The 17,698-nt window shown below is 45.7% G+C and overlaps 1 protein-coding gene across 1 annotated transcript; it reads right to left on the bottom strand.

The window, feature by feature from the left end:
* Positions 1-6,659: 6,659 nt before the first annotated feature.
* On the bottom strand, positions 6,660-16,597 carry LOC144768646 (apoptosis-associated speck-like protein containing a CARD). The gene is made up of 4 exons (XM_078652456.1): positions 16,233-16,597; positions 13,691-13,759; positions 11,711-12,267; positions 6,660-8,066 (listed from the first exon to the last, which is right to left on the bottom strand). Exons 1-3 carry the CDS (start codon positions 16,507-16,509, stop codon positions 12,008-12,010), a joined length of 606 nt encoding a protein of 201 aa, XP_078508582.1. The 5' UTR covers positions 16,510-16,597; the 3' UTR covers positions 6,660-8,066; positions 11,711-12,007.
* Between the last annotated feature and the right edge of the window lie 1,101 nt (positions 16,598-17,698).

The following is a 17,698-nucleotide window of genomic DNA, read 5'->3' as shown; positions in this document are numbered from 1 at the left end:
GGTGTTTCCTGTGGTCCCTCCCGCACCTGTCGCAGTCGTGCCCTGTAGGTCTCGTCATCGATCCCAAGCCGTTCAAGGATGCAAGTCTTTATATCCTGGTATGGTGTCAGCCCTTGGATGTTGGCCTGTTGGAACGCCGCCTGGAGTTCCCCCGTTAGCAGTGGCCCAAGATAGTGGCTCCAGCGATCAACTGGCCAAGCAGCCGCCTGAGCCAAACGCTCAAAGTTTGTAAAAAAGAAGTCCGGGTCCTCTCCTGCGACGTATTTCTGTAATACCACCGAGGGCAAGGCAGTCGTGGGTTTAGCTTGCCCCATGACTTCGACTAGTTTCCCAAGGGCTCGGTCTTGAGCGGTGCCCTGATCCTTCAGAACGTCGTGCAACTGGCCACGGTCGTCTTCGGCCGTCTTGAGAAACCGCTCCATCATCTTCCCAAGAAGATCCTGGCTTTCTGCGAGTTGCTTCACGGCGGCCTCCATGCTTCCGGATCCCACTTCTGACACCAGGTGTGGACTGGGGGTTGCGGCGGACCGGAATAACAGGCGTGGAGGCCGTATGTATTGGGCTATGGTAGATGTTTTTATTATTCGGTGGAACAAGGAAAACCGGAGTCAGTACAGAGGGTTGGGGTGAAGCTGTAGTCGCCTTTCTGGTATACACCGGCTGATGGATCGTCCGGAGGTCTTCACGTCTTCCGGGCGTTGGGATAACCTCGGAGGGAGATAGAGAAGCAGGGGTTAGTCCTTTCAGTATGGACTATACATGTACCGTTACCAACACCAGGGTCGTGCGGGACTAAAGAGGACCGTGAGGATGGGAACGGGAAGGGGGTAGACGGGAAGGGATCAAAGTAGGAGGGGAAAGGGTATAGACGAGGTGCTCCGGTGATGGGTCGGGGTGTAGGGACTATGATACAAGGTCTAAGTGCAGTGTCTCTAAGTTCTAATATATACAGTGCGTAAGGGTGCTCTATCAGTGCATGCAATATCTATACAATTTACAAGTAGATACAGCTATATACAAAGGGGACACGGAGACGGTAACAAGGTACTCACGTGCCCCGCCGTAACTCTCCCGAGAGTTACGGCCGCTCTCCAGCCACCTCCAGAGGACTCCACCACTCCTCGGTCCAGACGTCCTCCAACTCTCCGTCTTCTATCCTCTCACTCCTTCCACTCTCCGCCAAGGGTTCGCTGCGCGCTGTCTCCTGCCACGAGTCGGCTATCTGGGACGTTCTCCTCTCTTCGTCGTCGGCTCTTGTACGTCCAGGTCCTGGGCAGGGGGAGGGACTTCCGGTTTCCCGGTGGACTGCTTCCGGTTCAGGACTTCCGGTTCCCCTGTAGGCTGTTTCCGGTTCGGGTTTTCCGGGTTCCGGGTGTTCGGGGTTCTCCGTTTCTGGGACGGGCCGGTGTCTGTTCCTCTGGTCTCGTACCTGCACAGGACACAAAGAAGAAGGACTCCCGGTCGTCAGAGACGCGGGAGGGTTAGAGGTCGTGGTACCCCCACACGGGCGTCGCCCGGTTGAGGTAGGTGGTATCCCCCTTCCACAGCCACCCTTAGCTCTTCCAGATTGTGAGGGTTCTGCTGGAACGTTAAAAGATTGGTAACCATCCAGACCAGGAGACCCCCTGCTCCATGTCTCCTGGAGTCAAACTATATCGAAGGATTCCACAAATTTTAACCATGCCGGGTCCTCTAGTCTCCGTGAGAGACCAGCTATATTCCATGAAATCAGGCGGAATAAATTGTCATCAGTAATGCTGTCTAAATCCTCCGCATGTGTTATTGTTTGTAGCTGAGTTACCACGTCAACTCTCGGGGTTACTACCAATGGACTAGTACCTGCATTCAGTGGGATAGGTTGTACCTCTCTGGAGATGGTTCTTTCGCCCTGTGGTGAGGTGCAATCAATGTGCATCCAATCACCTTTCTGGCACCCTTTTGGCATTGGTGGTCAATCCACCATCTCTAGGCAGCTATATCTGTTCATGGTGGGGCTACTTCTCCAGTTTTCCCTAAAAGATGGTTCTTGTGTGGGGTATCTAGTGGGGTTTCCTCCCCAATCCGCCCTGGTGGGGTATCTGTTGGAATTACCACCCCAATCCTCCCACTCTCTATCTAGAGCTCGGTGGCCTACTCTATGCCAATTCTGTTCATAACCTAAGTCATTGTGGGTCCCAGAAGGATAAAAGAAGGAAAGACGTTTTGTGTGTATACCTTCAATGGTGTTTCGGGGGCCCCAAGAACAAATGTGATTCACTGTACGAGGATCCTTGAAGTTGACCAGAATGCAATCACCCTGAGTCAGCTTCTTTCCATGACCCACCCAAGGGACTCTGCCAACCGTTAAAATCTGGCTCGACCAATAAGATGGTAAAGGACGATTCTTATTGAGCCAGTGTTGTACCTCATTCATTAATGCCCAAGGAGGTTCATCTATGGTATCTGACAGCTCCGGAACACCGGTCAACACTACCACAAAAGGGCTAGCTTCAGGGGGGAGATTAGCGGGAAATCTGCTGTGAGGCATTTTCCTATGAGCATCCCTATTGTCATTCTTTGTGGGTGCTATGGGGGTATTACTGATCGCCCTATCCTGCACAGCAGGGTCTTTGGGTTTTTCAGTGATTTTCTTCTCTACTACTACTACTGTAGCAGGGGATTTCGATGTTACAATTTGCCCTGCAGCCACTGCTTTTGTTATCTGTGGAGCCGCAGGTTTATTAGTAGGTAGTTTATTTCCCCCTAGCTTTAAAATCCCCGGTGTTAATGGATTTTTCCCCTTAGAGACACTTACTAATTGTACTAGCTGTTTTCAATGCGTAGCAAGCTAGTTTCTAATGGGGAGAGATATGATTTGATTAGCTCTCCCACTTTAGTTAGGAGTTGGTTTTCTGCCCCTTTCTCAATTTCATTTTCTCCCCCTACCGGGATAGTCGAAACATCGATGATCGTATTTCCCGGTGGCTCATTTATAGCGGGATTCGATAAATTTTTATTTCTATTTTCCCCCTTCTTCTGTACAAGGTTATTTAAGTTATTTCCTTGGTGCTTAGCTGACTCGTGTGTCTTCTTAGCCCTTTTATTTTTATGTTGGTTCCTTCTTTTCTTAACAGCACCCTCCCTCTTTCCTCTCAGCTGTCTTGTTACCTCTGGTGTAGTGTGCAATGATAAATCTGGGGTTTTTTCAAGCTCCAGGCTAATTTGAGAGTCAGACAGAAATTCCGATGCCGATAAGTCCACCACATTAGGTAGACTATGCACGTCAGCGCGAACCTCTATCGAGGGGGGTTTCCTAGTCTGATCAGGAGTTTTTACAGTGGCAAGGTGGCCCAGGGAAGATCTTTTTTGAAGGGCAACTGCTAGGTCTTGGGAAACTCTACGTTCAAGGTCAGCAATGCCTTGGTTAATAAATGAGTTCGCCCTTATAAGAAAATTATCTATGGGTCCTACTATCTGACCCCCTTCAGCAGCAGTTTTGCTCCTACTCCCTCGTGTAGACATTTTTCATAGGTGAGGATATACTATTCCAGCCAAGCACTTATGTAGGAACAGTATACAAAAACTTGATACTAGAAACATAAAACATGCAAAAGGGTCTTTATAGCATATAGTAAAGGGACTTAGAGGGGAAGCCCGGTCCGGTCTTACACGGTCTCTAACGGGCTAAAACGGGCCCGCCCTTGGCCCGGGCTTAGCCCTGAGCTAAGTCCCGCGATGCGCGTTCGGGACGTCAATTAAGTACTGAAAAGGGGGCGGGGCACGCCCGGGAAGAGGCACCAGCTGTCGATGTTACTAGGAATGCTGGTCCTCGCAGTCCCGGGCTCCCGCTGTTGGTCCTATTAATCAGGGTCCACTTCGGTATAACCGCCTCCAAGCAGCCACGGTAGGGGAAACTGCACAGTGATGAGCCACACAGGTGAGAGGAGAACAAACAGCCAAAGTCCTGCTGCGAGCGGCACCCACGGAGCGGGGGCCGCGAGCAGTAAAGAGCCGGTGAGAGGAGGCGGGGCACGCCCGGGAAGAGGCACCAGCTGTCGATGTTACTAGGAATGCTGGTCTTTGCAGTCCCGGGCTCCCGCTGTTGGTCCTATTAATCCGGGTCCACTTCGGTATAACCGCCTCCAAGCAGCCACGGTAGGGGAAACTGCACAGTGATGAGCCACACAGGTGAGAGGAGAACAAACAGCCAAAGTCCTGCTGCGAGCGGCTCCCGCGGAGCGGGGGCCGCGAGCAGTAGAGAGCCGGTGAGAGGAGGCGGGGCACGCCCGGGAAGAGGCACCAGCTGTCGATGTTACTAGGAATGCTGGTCCTCGCAGTCCCGGGCTCCCGCTGTTGGTCCTATTAATCAGGGTCCACTTCGGTATAACCGCCTCCAAGCAGCCACGGTAGGGGAAACTGCACAGTGATGAGCCACACAGGTGAGAGGAGAACAAACAGCCAAAGTCCTGCTGCGACTTTGAATATCTGGGGGTAACCATCAATGAGAACCTGTCATGGGGCCCCCAGCAAATAAAGTCACAAATGAAATTGGCACAGCTTACGGGGGCATCCTCAAGCTTTTCAATCTATCTACACTTAAACCCGTCAGTCCACCTATGGAGATATATAAAATTCAGGCGAGGGGTGCCATCTTGTATGGTGGTGAGCTGTGGGGCTATCATTGCAGGCCCGAAATTGCCAAAATCGAGAATAAATTCATTAGACAGCTTCTGGCCCTTCCACCAAGCACTCCGCTCCTCCCCCTAAGGCTTGACTTGGGCCTGAGACCCATTGAAGACGAACTGGCGCTCAAACCCCTCAGGTTCTGGTGCAGGCTCTGGACAACGCCCAAGCTACAAAACTATAGGCAGGAACTTAAGGAAATACTAACCCATCACTGCGCAGGTAAAATTCCCTGGTTCATGTACATAAAGAATGAATTGGTAAGGCTGGAATTGCCTGCCTTATGGCATGATCCCGAGAGGAGTTGCAAAAAGGTCTCGCGCAAGTCCCTTACCAGGATTTTTGTTGATAACAAACTTACTGCTGCTTTGTCTGATCCACATTCCGGCACCTTAACTAACTCCTTTTTAACCTCATCAATGCTACAGCAATTCCCCCTGAGCGCTGTTACTCCAGATTTCCGAAGGTTCATGACGAGCTCAGCTCGTCATGAGCACACGGGCAGTGTACTGCATGACGAGCTGAGCTCGTCATGAGCATGGAGGGGGTTAATGATTAAAGCTTCTTACTTTTTGGAGCAATTCATGGATGATATTTACCCTATTTTAGCTAGAAAACTCTATCTACAATGGAGATATGGTACTCTGCCCATAAGAGCCTCTACTAGTAAATGGTCCGCTTCCTGGGTGTAGCTGTGATACAGAAAATTAACTTCACGTCCTCTTTTTCTGCCCAGCTTACAGCAGGTCCAGGAAATACTGGCTTGTACCTATATGCAATAACCTGGGCTTTGTACAGTGCATGTATGCTTTTAGAGTCTTAAAAACCGATACGGCCAGACATATCGTATTTGCTGTCTCTCAGTTTTTGGCAGCCATGTGGCACAAGCGTAGGCTCATAATTGTTAACGAATGATACTAAACCATTCGTAGACAAGGGCGTAATTACTGATCATGTTTCTCTAGAGTATGTATGTTTTTAATCATTTAAATGTGTATTCATTATGAATCGAACTATCATCTATGAATATTGTTTTTTGTACTGCACTCTTTTATGGCAAAACAGCCGAAATAAAGATTGTATGAATGATTCCCATGTACTAGAGTCTCTGTTAAGGCTAGGTCACAAATTTAAGCTGAAATGTAAATAATGTGTTTACTGTGTAAAAAGGTTATAAATTGTGATTTTTATTGTGTGTGAAATGACAATAAATACAGCCAGGGGTCTTACAACCCCTATCCCAAAGAAATAAGAAATGGTTTTGTGCTTTGTTGTGTCATAGGGTTTGGGTAATGATAAGTAGTAACCTTCCTGGGACATTGGCGACTCCTTAACCATAGTATATCCATCTAGGATATTGTGGGCCCTGTAATGTACGGCACTCATTAGTGTCTGAAAACAGACAGCTAAGACTGTCTACAGCCAGATGCAAAAAATAAAACTAATCTTCTTGTCAATACTTGTTTTACTGCAAAACATTTTACAGACAGAATGAAGCACCAGTTTGCACAAATGTTTTATTTTGCTTGCATTTTTGTATACACATTTTAATGCAAGACAGACGATGGCATAAGCAGTGGTAAAGAGTCATTCTATGGAAATGGCCAAAATTACAAAATCTAAATACATATTTAACATATTAGGAAAAACATTGCCTCACTACTTTCACCTCCAAAACACATCATTTTCTACAATAATTTAATAAATGTGTTTTATAAAAATTGCCACCAAAAATGTAGGACCAATGTAAATCAGTGCTACAGAATTGACTGCATAAAACATAACGTTCGTACTGCACAGCAGTTCTTGGAAAATTTGGAAACTTCGAGGAGATTTTGGATATTCTCTATATTACTTGCATATTTTCTATCTCTACCTGAATTTTCAGGCAGGAGGAGCATTTAATTTAACATAAAAAAGGAAGAATGACGAGGGCCAATAAGAGTCAACCATAGTGCTGCATTGCAAAACATTTTGAAGATAGAGAGGAGCATCAGTTTGTCGAAATGTTTTTTTATTTTGGCTTAATTTTTGTATAAAAGTATGCAAAGCAAGACCGAAATTTACAGCATTGGTAGGGGTCCAAATTTAAAATATAAACACACTTTTAACACATAGAAAAACACCTTCACCTTCCTGTCGACCCCCAACACACCCTTTTTCTACAATAAATGTTTTCAATTTATTTTAAACATTGGTAACAAGAAAGTGGTTAGGAGCAATTCCTGTAAGAAAGGGCAATCAAAATAGGTTGTGCAGAATTTTTCTGTGGAAAATACAAATGTTTTAGATCTACATAGGTTTCATAGTTCCATGCAGATTTTGGAAACTTTACAAACGTCCAATATTTTGGAACTTATCTGCATAATTTTTATCTCTACTAAAAATGCCCAGGCAGAAACAAACCACTGGAGTATCATAAAAAAGAAGAAAGAATGAGGTAATTGAGGCAGAGCCAGAGTGGCACCGATTAACATGCACTAATGTCACTAGAGGCATTAAGAAGGACACTCTTTACTATTATTAGCATCACAACTGAACTGTAGGCCGGGCCCATCAGTGGGAATCTGATTAGTATGATTTTCAATCAATTACCCTCCTCCCCACCAAGCCCAAGTCACTTTGTCCTCCAGGGTTTCAAATCAACTGTAAGGACTTAAGGCAGCAAGCATGTGTGCATTGATATGTTCATACGTGGGAGAACTGAGGGAACGTTTCTGGTGGGCAGATATCCTTAAATCCTGTAATAAGGACCAAGAAAGATTGCAGACAGGGGTGAGCAGACCGGAGATGTGTAAAAGAGGCAACGACCTTGAACAACAGGACTCAGAAAGTATGGCTGAAGATAGACATGCGCGGGGAAGAACTGACACCCAACATATTTAAATCTGCTTATTTCATAAATATGCAGGAATGTTAAAAATAGACCAACTGCAATTTGATGCACTTAAACCGCTAATTTTGACTTTAGTATAAGAAAATTTAATAGGACTGTTCACAGTAATTTGTACAGATTTTGCCTTCGTTTCCCATAGAACTCCGAAAATATTTCTAAATACCTTCTCTCATTTGTGCACTGATTTAGACTGTCCCTACCTATTAGTGGTTAAGTCCCACAAAGTGGTATTATTGTGCGGATTCCAATATGTTAATTTTAAAATTAAAAGACAGTAAAAGAGTGGGTGTCAGTTTACATTCTTTCCAGATATGATTCCAGTTATACTGCAAATTGAACTTCCAGAGACATCTGGCACCAAATCTGCGTATTCTCTGCCGCAGCCCAATTTTTTAATGACACTCCTAACGTCAGTTTTTCTTGCTAACCCAATCACCGTGCGGCATATTGTATACTCACTCCTGGTACCAATTAGAGAGGGGTCCTATTCCACCTTTTTAGGTCTCGCCTGTCAATGCGCTTGTGCATCGAGCTGGCGAGAGATATAGGGGCTTATCGAGAGTTTAACCAAAACGGCGATTTGATGCCGTGCCCGTCAAAAGTCAGCTCAATGCGCAAGCGCATTGACCTAAAATGCACGTGCACATCAAAGCCAGCCATCTGTTCCCTAGCTTGGTGCTGCCAGCAGCTCTTCAAAGCATTTCTCCTCCCCTAATTATTCACGGCCGGCCGGCCATACTTTCACTTTCACGGCCGGTAGGCCGTGTCTCGTTTTATTTTATTTACTGTCGGGTCTGCGATCCAACATGATCCGACCCACTTAAAGCACTGTCTCTCCCCTATTCGAGCACTACTCGGTCTTCTTATCTACTTAGCTGTATTCCATTCTTCCACTTTTTCATTAACGTTATTCCTGCCCTCATGTTACTAGATTACCTCATACTCAGTGTTATTTACCTTTCTTGCACAGGCATTATGCCTCCTTTACACCATTACTCTGGTATAGCCCTTTCACGCTTGTTAGTATCTCTGCTTCCCCGTTACTTCTCAATGACCACTTCCTTACCGACATCCGCGGACACACCCTCTCCCTATTAATAAGACATCAAATGTATTTTATTTTAGCAACACCCGAGAGTGGTGCTTTCGCATGCTGTGCTTTTCATAAGATACTGGAATTATCGCCTCCCTGCCACCCTATAGAATTACCGTTTTTTGCTCTCAGTGCCGCGGTTCGCCTGCCTCAACATGGCGCCTCCGCTCCTGTTCTCTCCTGGCTGCTCCTCCCCTAATTATTCACGGCCGCCCGGCCGTATTTTCACTTTCACGGCCGGCAGGCCGTGTCTCGTTTTATTTTATTTACTGTCAGGTCTGTGATCCAACAGGATCCAACCCACTTAAAGCACTGTCTCTCCCCTATTCGAGCACTACTCGGTCTTCTTATCTACTTAGCAGTATTCCATTCCTCCACTTTTTCATTAACGTTATTCCTGCCCTCATGTTACTAGATTACCTCATATTCAGTGTTACTTTACCTTTTGTGCACAGGCATTATGCCTCCTTTACACCATTACTCCGGTATAGCCCTTTCACGCTTGTTAGTATCTCTGCTTCCCCGTTACTTCTCAATGACCACTTCCTTACCGACATCCGCGGACACACTCTCTCCCTATTAATAAGACATCAAATGTATTTTATTTTAGCATCCCCCGAGAGTGGTGCTTTCGCATGCTTTGCTTTTCATAAGATACTGGAATTATCGCCTCCCTGCCACCCTATAGAATTACCATTTTTTGCTCTCAGTGCCACTGTTCGCCTGCCTCAACATGGCGCCTCCGCTCCTGCTCTCTCCTGGCTAGTGACTGCTTAAGGCAGTAAAGCCCAAGCTACCCAAGGACCAGGTTGTGTTGACCGCTCACTCGGGAAGCAAAGCGTTGTTGGCTCAATGGCACAGACATGGAGGAGATGTAGAGGGCGTGGCCATTAAACCGAGTGGTATAGTATAATCTAGCTGCGATCTTGGAATACACTATTGTATTATTTAATCCGTGCATATTTATTATAAATTTCACGTAATAAAGTGTAGTCACTTTACAGTACAGCTTTTTTATTATTGTGATGATTTACTGTCATATTACTTTGATTATGTATTTATGTTGCAACAAAGTTCTTAATTTGGCTTAAACAGGTTAATATATTTAAAGATTACCTAAAAGTAGGTTTTTGCTCAATAACTTATGTTAAGTAAGATTTTAGTTGTTAGCAGCATTCCACATAAAGCTACATTACTTTTCGTAATTGTTTTAAAACTAGCAATGGAAACTTGTGGCAATTGTCCATCTTTTATTTGCATAAACAGACACCTTTTTTCGCCTACTTTATTACAGAGAACGTAAGAAAACGAAAACTTATTTTTCTTTTTTATATTTACATGTTCCACTCCCTCACCCTCACACATCCTCACCCTCACACCCCCTGACCCTCACACCCCCTCACTCTAACACCCCCTCACCCCCCTCACCCTCACACCCTCACACCCCCTCACAACCCCCTCACCCTCACAACCCCCTCACCCTCACACCCCCTCTCATCCTCACACACCCTCACTCACCCTCACACACCCTCACCCTCACACGCCCTCAACCTCACACCCCCTCACACCCCTCACCCTCACACACCCACACACACCCTCACTCACCCTCACAACCCTCATACACCCTCACACACCCTCACTCTCACTCACCCTCACACACCCTCACCAGCATAGCATAACAAAACAAAGCATAGATTAACAATACACAGCATAGCATAACAACAAAAAAGCATAGGATAGCAAAACATAGCATAACAAAACAAAGCATAGGATAACAAAACAAAGCATAGGATAGCAAAACAAAACATAGCATAGCAAAACACAACAAAGCATAGCATAGCATAACAAAACACAACAAAACATAGCAGAACGAAACATAGCATAACATAACAAAACATAGCATAACATAACAAAACAACATAACAAATCATAGCATAACAAAACACAACAAAACATAGCATAGCATAACAAAACACAAAACATAGCGTAGCATAACAAATCAAAGCATAGGATAGCAAAACAAAACATAGCATAACAAAACATAGCATAGCATAGCATACCAAAACATAGCATAACATAACAAAACATAGCATAACAAAACACAACACAGCATAACAAAACATAGCAAAACACAACAAAACATAGCTTAACAAAACACAACAAAACATAGCATAGCAAAACATATAATAGCATAGCAAAGCATAGCATACCAAACACAACAAACCATAGCATAGCATAGCAAAACATAACATAGCAAAACAAAGCATAGCATAATAAAACACAACATAGCATAGCAAAGCATAGAATAGCAGAACATAGCATAGCATAACAAAACATAGCATAGCATAACAAAACACAGCTTAGCATAGCATAACAAATCAAAAACATAGGATAGCAAAACATAGCATAGCATAACAAAACAAAACATAGGAAAGCAAAACAAAACATAGCATAGCATACAGCATCACTCAGCACCACCACAGCATCACTCAGGGGCACCACAACATCACTATGCGCTACCACAGCATCACTGAACGCCACAGCATCACTCGTTCGCCATCACAACCTCACTCATCGCCACCACAGCATCAATCTGTGCAACCATTCAACAACTGGTTCAAATATGTTCTCTCAATGTTTCAAGCTTTATTACAAATGTAACAAAAAGATGTTAATATTTCACTTCTGTTCTTGGATTTTCATCACAATAAAATACACTGAACATAATCTTAACAAAAGTTATTTACAAAAGTTTAAGCTATAGCCATTAGAAATTACAATAACTTTTATTTAAGTATTAATTAATTAAAAAAATTAAAAGACATTGTTATTTGTAATATCAATACATGTAAGTCACATAAATACAACACATATTGCATTACAAATGCTATCGGTGTCACATTTGCGAAAGTTATAACTATTGGCATTGTAAATGACAAAGCTATTAATTTAGCTATTTTCAAAACCAACACAAATAAAAAAATTGTCATTTACAAGACAAATAGCTCAAACTTTCCTAATGCGAGACCTATTGCATTTCCAATGCTTGTTGTCCTCGCTACTGCATTGCAAATTCAGTAATCACTACTATAAATCAAAATTCACTGATAATGTTACTTACAAAAAACTGAAATTATAAAAACATCTTTAAGGAGCTATAAACTTCATGCTAATGAAAAACTCACACATAAATCAAACAACTTCTAAAAAAAACACATTCTAGCACCAAAGGCATTGTTAGTGGACGAATTCCTTTATCTCCCTCCTGGATAAAGACCCCGAGATAAACCTGAAAAAACCTGAGTTGCTACTTATTCACCAAAGTCCCTACATTTTGCGTTTTACAGAAAACCCCTTTACCGCCCTCCCAGGTCTCTGATGAGGGGGCCATTCTGCTCTTTCAGTGCTTGGTAGAACTGATCTTTATCAGATTCGCCCCAACCAAGCATGAGTCTGTACAGCTCCCGCATCTTGTTCTGAGTCGTATTCATCACTCGCACGAAGTCATACTGCTCTTGTGTCAGAAAATCCAGACTGAACAATCGGTCAAGGATGGGATCCACCAGAGTGCACCGTTGGATAATGTCCTCTCGGTGCTTGTCCACGAAGTGCTTACCTGTGATGGAAGACAAAAATGATACTGTTATGTTTCGGTCTGTCGGATATTTGTTTTCTTAGAGATGTCCTGCATCAGGTCAACAGTGCATATACTATATGTTCTCCTAATCTACGCCCCCTTCCCACTGTTTGGGGGGGATTTCCAAACCACTTCTGAACATCATCAGGTTTTTCGATCAAAGCACGAAAATCTTGGTACATGTAGGACCCTCGCCCCCTAAAAGACTGGCACATGACCTATGTTTTTGTAGCGCAAAGGCTAGCTCAAACCATGTTTTGCCAACCTTGTGTCTTTTTATCAGTAGTCAGAAACTGAACCCAATCAGTCGGTTTCCTCATTAATCTGTGTTGGCTGCTATATCAAAGGCTTTAAATGAAGCCTGTCAATCATGTTAAGCCTGATTTTGTTGAATATTGACAGCAGTACTAGGGAACTAACCACCAGATGAGTTTATGAATTAGGAAGGATTAATTTTCATTGACAACGTTTAATAATACATAATATGAGTGGCAGTTTTTTGGGCCATCTTGGCTTCATGGAATTTCTGGGACTTCGCAAAACCAAAGCAGAAGATATGGAGACTTGTTTTCACACCATGTCCTGCTGACCTCCTTTCCTCTGAGAACTCTAACAGACTGCCTAAGGGCTCAGAGTCTGTGAGGGTTTACCTGTGGTAGCACATTGGGCGCTGACCTGAGGACTGAGGACCTTTTCAGTCTCGCTCCGTAGCTCACTCCAAAGTGCCTTCTAGCTCTCATGGCGGGAAGCTAAACCCACAGATACCCTTCTCACTGGAGTAGTCTTGTAGGAGTTCTATATTGTGGGCCCAGGAGGAGTATCCTTTAAGGGAAGAGACAGACTATAGTAAAGGGATCACTACTCAAGCAATTTAATGGATTTCGAGTCAAATTTCACTCTTTCTGAGAATTACCTACTCTGGCTCTGAGAACCCCCTTGCCTCAGATCCCCTTTTAGGATTCCCTCTGCTCCAGTCCTGAGCCCTCAATAGACATCCACGCAGACACCATTGAAATCCCAATGGACCCCGGTGAGATGCCAGCAGCCCTTTGAATACAAACACACTAAACTTTCTGTAGAACACCGGAGCAGTATCTAAACATCCTGCTGCTCACCTATGCACAGGAACAGGCAAGGGATGAGCTGGACACTCTCTTTAACGGTAAAGGGAATAACTAACTCCTGCACCCGCTTTGGAAGAGGAAGGCATCTCTAAGGAGGTGCCATGGAGTCTGTAGGCATCTTCTCCAGCGCTACGGGGTCAGAGGCCTCCAGATTGTCACACGGTTCACTTATAGGGATGGCTAAAATCTCCCACATGGTCCAGTAGTGACCCCCATTCATGCTGTTTAAGGCACCTTTCTTCACCCTCCCTGATCCTCCTCTGTAGCTTGAAGCTCACCTGAAGGTCTGGCTCCTGCACCCCCCGTGCTGGGTTTCAGGGGTGGCGCTGTGCTCCGTGCAGGGCCATCTGTGTGGAGAAAGATTTGAGTAGTTAGAACAAATATTGTCAATTGATCCCTTTGAACACATAGAAACCCGCTGTGAACCCCAACCTTCACAGGCCCAACTTGCCAGCCATGCAACAGCTCCCTCCCTCCTGCTTCACACTGACTACAAATATATAATGTAGTGGGACATCCCTGTGGCAGAAGGGCTAGAGATATGTCACTTTCAGAGGTCACAGTGATTGTGTTGCCCATGCTGGACCCAACTATATTTCACCCCAATGATGCTTCTATCCCACACGGTCAACGCTGTAAACTGTACTCAGTTCTTGAGGGTGGATTTCAGCCAGCCTTGGCCTTCCAGACAACACCATCAATTATGTTGTCACTTGTAAGCCAGATTTTCTGAAAGAAAAAGTGGCATGTCAAGTCCCAGCAGGCGTTACCTACAAAACGGGTTTCTGGCTGAAACTCACCCTCGGGACATGGGGGCAGCTTACAGCTGTTCTTTAACCACCGACCTTCCCAACAGCTCGACGGCTCCTGAGTTAGACTGTAAGGGGGAAAGATAAGTTCAGCTGTGAACCTGATACTTGCACGTGGAAGTCAAGATGGACTTGGGACTGTAGCTGAAGGCAGCCCCTGAGGTTTGACCCCTCCCCCATGTATTGTTATAGTATAGTTCCCTGAGCTGGAGGGACATGCGCTTGGGTGGTGTGCGTTTCTGATGGATGGACAAGGAATGTGACTCCCCTGAAGTAGGACCGCCCTCAAGGTGAACTGCTCGCTGATGAAAGGTCCTGTGTGTAGTAGAAGTCAGTCACGTGCCAGGCACGTTTCTCTAAAAATCCAGAAGAACTGGTGTCAGTCGCCGTTAAATGTGCGCTCATGAAAGGCTGGGACCAACTTAGTGGCAGTGCCTCAAAAGTCTGGGAGGGCACGTACCTCTAGAAGGCCAGTAGAGATGGAGAAATGTCAGTCATACATAGCGGCCATGTTGATCTAGGCCATGGGCACCTTCTGGGTCTTTTAGCAAACAACAGATTGGATTTTGGTTCATGTACTTTTGCTTTAGTTGTATCTGTAGGTGCCCCACCTTTCAGTGCTGCAAAAAAGGATTGCTTGGGTATGTCCTTCGTGACGTGAAGCACACTGCCAGCACTGGCCACGTTTGTTTACATATCACTTTGGGTGGTGCCAAAGTCGGTCAAGTAGTAGCCCAGAACCGTGGGCAGGTGGGATCAATTAAGCTTTTGAAATGTTTCAGATTTGTGAGTCTAGAGCAGGGACGAGATAAAGACAATGCCTTTCAGGTATATGCCTGCATAAGTCTAGCAGGTCTCGGAAAGGGCAGGGTTAATTTAAAGGGGAAGGAACAAAAAGAGAGTGAGGGAGAACAGAGAGGGGCGTCCACTTCCCCTGATTGGTAATAAATACATGGGTTTGCTACCACTGGTGCAACAGGTGCAGTGCACCGTACCATAGATCCTTGAGGGGGACATTGAGCCCTGGTAATTGCTGCATTCAGCATTCTATTAGCTCAATGACAATGGAACGTGCCATTGTCCTTGCCTGCACCAGGATCCATGAGATCCTTGTTAGCTACTGGTTACATATCATTCCCGGCCCGCGCTCTTTAAAGCTGGCATGGCTGGGACAGAGTCAGTCATACATCCGATGCGCGCCTGTAACTTTGATAAAGGGTCAAGTCACGAGACAGGTCGCGCTGCAGTTAGCGATGGTCGCAGGTCAGGCAGAGACTGAGAGACGGGCTGGAATGGAGAAATAAAAGGGGGCCTCTTGTGACAGCTCTACAACGAGCGTGGTTGTGCTTTTCTATTTGCGGACGATAGGAACCCCCTGTCCCGCCCCACTTCTTCCAGGAAATCATCGAGTGAAAGGAAATAGAAACCGAAAGCAAACAGCAGACTTGTATGTGGCAATATGCCCCCACCCCTCCTCCGTGCAGCCGTTCCTGCAAAGGGCGGTAAAATAGACAGACGTAGGGTCGTGGGGCTCCCCTGCAGGGTCGCGCGGATCCCCCGCGTGCACAGCCGAGCCTAGAACCACTGGGGCTGCATCTGGAACAGAAACCGGGGCACAGATGCACCTTTATCATTCTGTGTTGAGCTTCAATTCCCCACTATATTCGGTGCACATATTACAATTCCCCGAAATGCATTAGACATAAGTAACATTTTAGGAGTGGCCATAAAAGTTGTGCATTTTGAGCTAAACGAGGGCGAGCCCCGGCAGTCGCGGGTCCGGTGCAGTTACGGACGGGGGTCCGGCTGTGGGTTCAGCCGCGTGAAAGAGCCGCGTGCCCCGGCTGTCTCACGGAGCCCCGGTCCGTCTTAGGCAGGACACGTGCCATGCAGTGTGGACGCTGCGACTAGGACCCGGGTTGCTTGGTCCCTGAGACAACTGCTCCCCAGCAGCCCACCACACACCCGCCAGAAGTGAAGCCTCTAACCGGAGGATGAAGCCCCTCCTTACCTGCTCCCGCCGCGCTCCGGAGCGTCTCAGCCACGTCCTTTGTGTTTATTTTCTGCAGCACCTCCAGGGTGAGGCGCAGCCCGTACTCCTGCCTGTAGTAGCTGATGATCAGCTCTGCTACGTCCATGGTGTCAGCCTTCTCCAGCCTCCCCCGTGGGATCTTGTCATAGCCGTCCTCCACCTGCGCATCGTTCAGAGTCCTCTTGAACCTCTTAAAGTCCCCCTCCTCCAGGCTCTCCAGGGCGAAATCGAGGTGATCCTTCAGGGTCTTGGCCATGGCTCAGCGCACGCCAGGGCTCAGACTCGACTGAGGGGAACCAGGAAGCGCAACTTATCACTCTCTGAGGACCAGGGGAGGAGCCAGGAAGAGTGGGCAGGGCAAGGAATACAATGTCTGTAGTGGAAAAAGTCATGATGTAATATTAATTATAAACATATAGAAATTACCAAACCAATGCAGTGGAAATAGTTGTCACTGTTGTCCTGGGGCATAGCTTCTTCACACATGGAACCCTTTAATAACTTAAAATGTTTGTTCTTTTTTAACTGAGATGTTGCTCCTGCACTCTAGTTTAAAAAAAACAAAAAACACTGGCAAAAATAATGGTTTTAACTTTTCAGGATGACATTTTTTTTTACTTGGCTCTACTAGCACACAGGTACATTAGGTATAAACAACATTAGGCATTAACATAAATCACTGCGCCACTAGGCGCCTGTCATAAAGATGCACATAAAGTCATAAATCCCTTGGTAGTAGGTTCAAACACATTAGACACCAATTACACAGATTACATGGCCACTAGGCACTTGTCACGCCCTTTGCCATAAGACAATGGTCATACTATTGCAGGTACTGGGAGATCATACATCTTATCCACCCTTATGAGGAACCCCCTCACTAGGTTTCTCCTAACATCCTAATGCACATTGCCAACTAGGCCATTATCAGAACCCTAGCCGTTTCAAACATCACAGTAAAATACTCTGGTGCTACAAAAGTCATGAAAACCTTATGAAAATATCACTTTCCACCATCACTGCTTTGCGCATGCCTCACTTGGTCCTGAGTAGCGTACAGGTCACCAAAACAACATTGTGCCCAATATCATGGTCCCTTGTGGATATCACCATTACCTCAGGATCAGCCTCTGTGCTCCAAATAACCATAATACTGTGGTGAACACACTAGCGGAAGCATCTGAACCCTCTACTCTCTCTTAGCCCCCCCCCCTTCCCTGGGGTAGGGTGAATCAAACATTTTTTAGCATACGCGCCAATAATTTTAAATTCTATTAAGGACACGGAGGCCAGGATTATGCTATCTCTTTCTTTACTGTAAAAAACAGCAGCCAATGAAAACATACAATTAGTCAACACAAACTACATTGTCCATGATGCTTTGCATTAGTCACGCCTTCTTAGCCCTCCTTAAGAGCCATGAGCACATTCCCATCATCCTCTTT

Source organism: Lissotriton helveticus, chromosome 7 (assembly GCF_964261635.1).
Source record: "Lissotriton helveticus chromosome 7, aLisHel1.1, whole genome shotgun sequence".
Classification (NCBI taxonomy): domain Eukaryota; kingdom Metazoa; phylum Chordata; class Amphibia; order Caudata; family Salamandridae; genus Lissotriton; species Lissotriton helveticus.
Note: the sequence above shows the minus strand (reverse complement) of the source record. Positions and strands in the feature narration are given on the sequence as shown.

What these genes read in the sequence shown, in the direction of transcription:
- LOC144768646 (XM_078652456.1), bottom strand. Translation starts at nt 16,509, where the DNA reads ATGGCCAAGACCCTGAAGGATCACCTCGATTTCGCCCTGGAGAGCCTG. An exon ending in CCGGAGCGCGGCGGGAGCAG is followed by an intron (nt 13,760 to 16,232) that starts GTAAGGAGGGGC and finishes TTCTCCACACAG; the next exon opens with ATGGCCCTGCACGGAGCACA. An exon ending in TGCAGGAGCCAGACCTTCAG is followed by an intron (nt 12,268 to 13,690) that starts GTGAGCTTCAAG and finishes CTTCCATCACAG; the next exon opens with GTAAGCACTTCGTGGACAAG.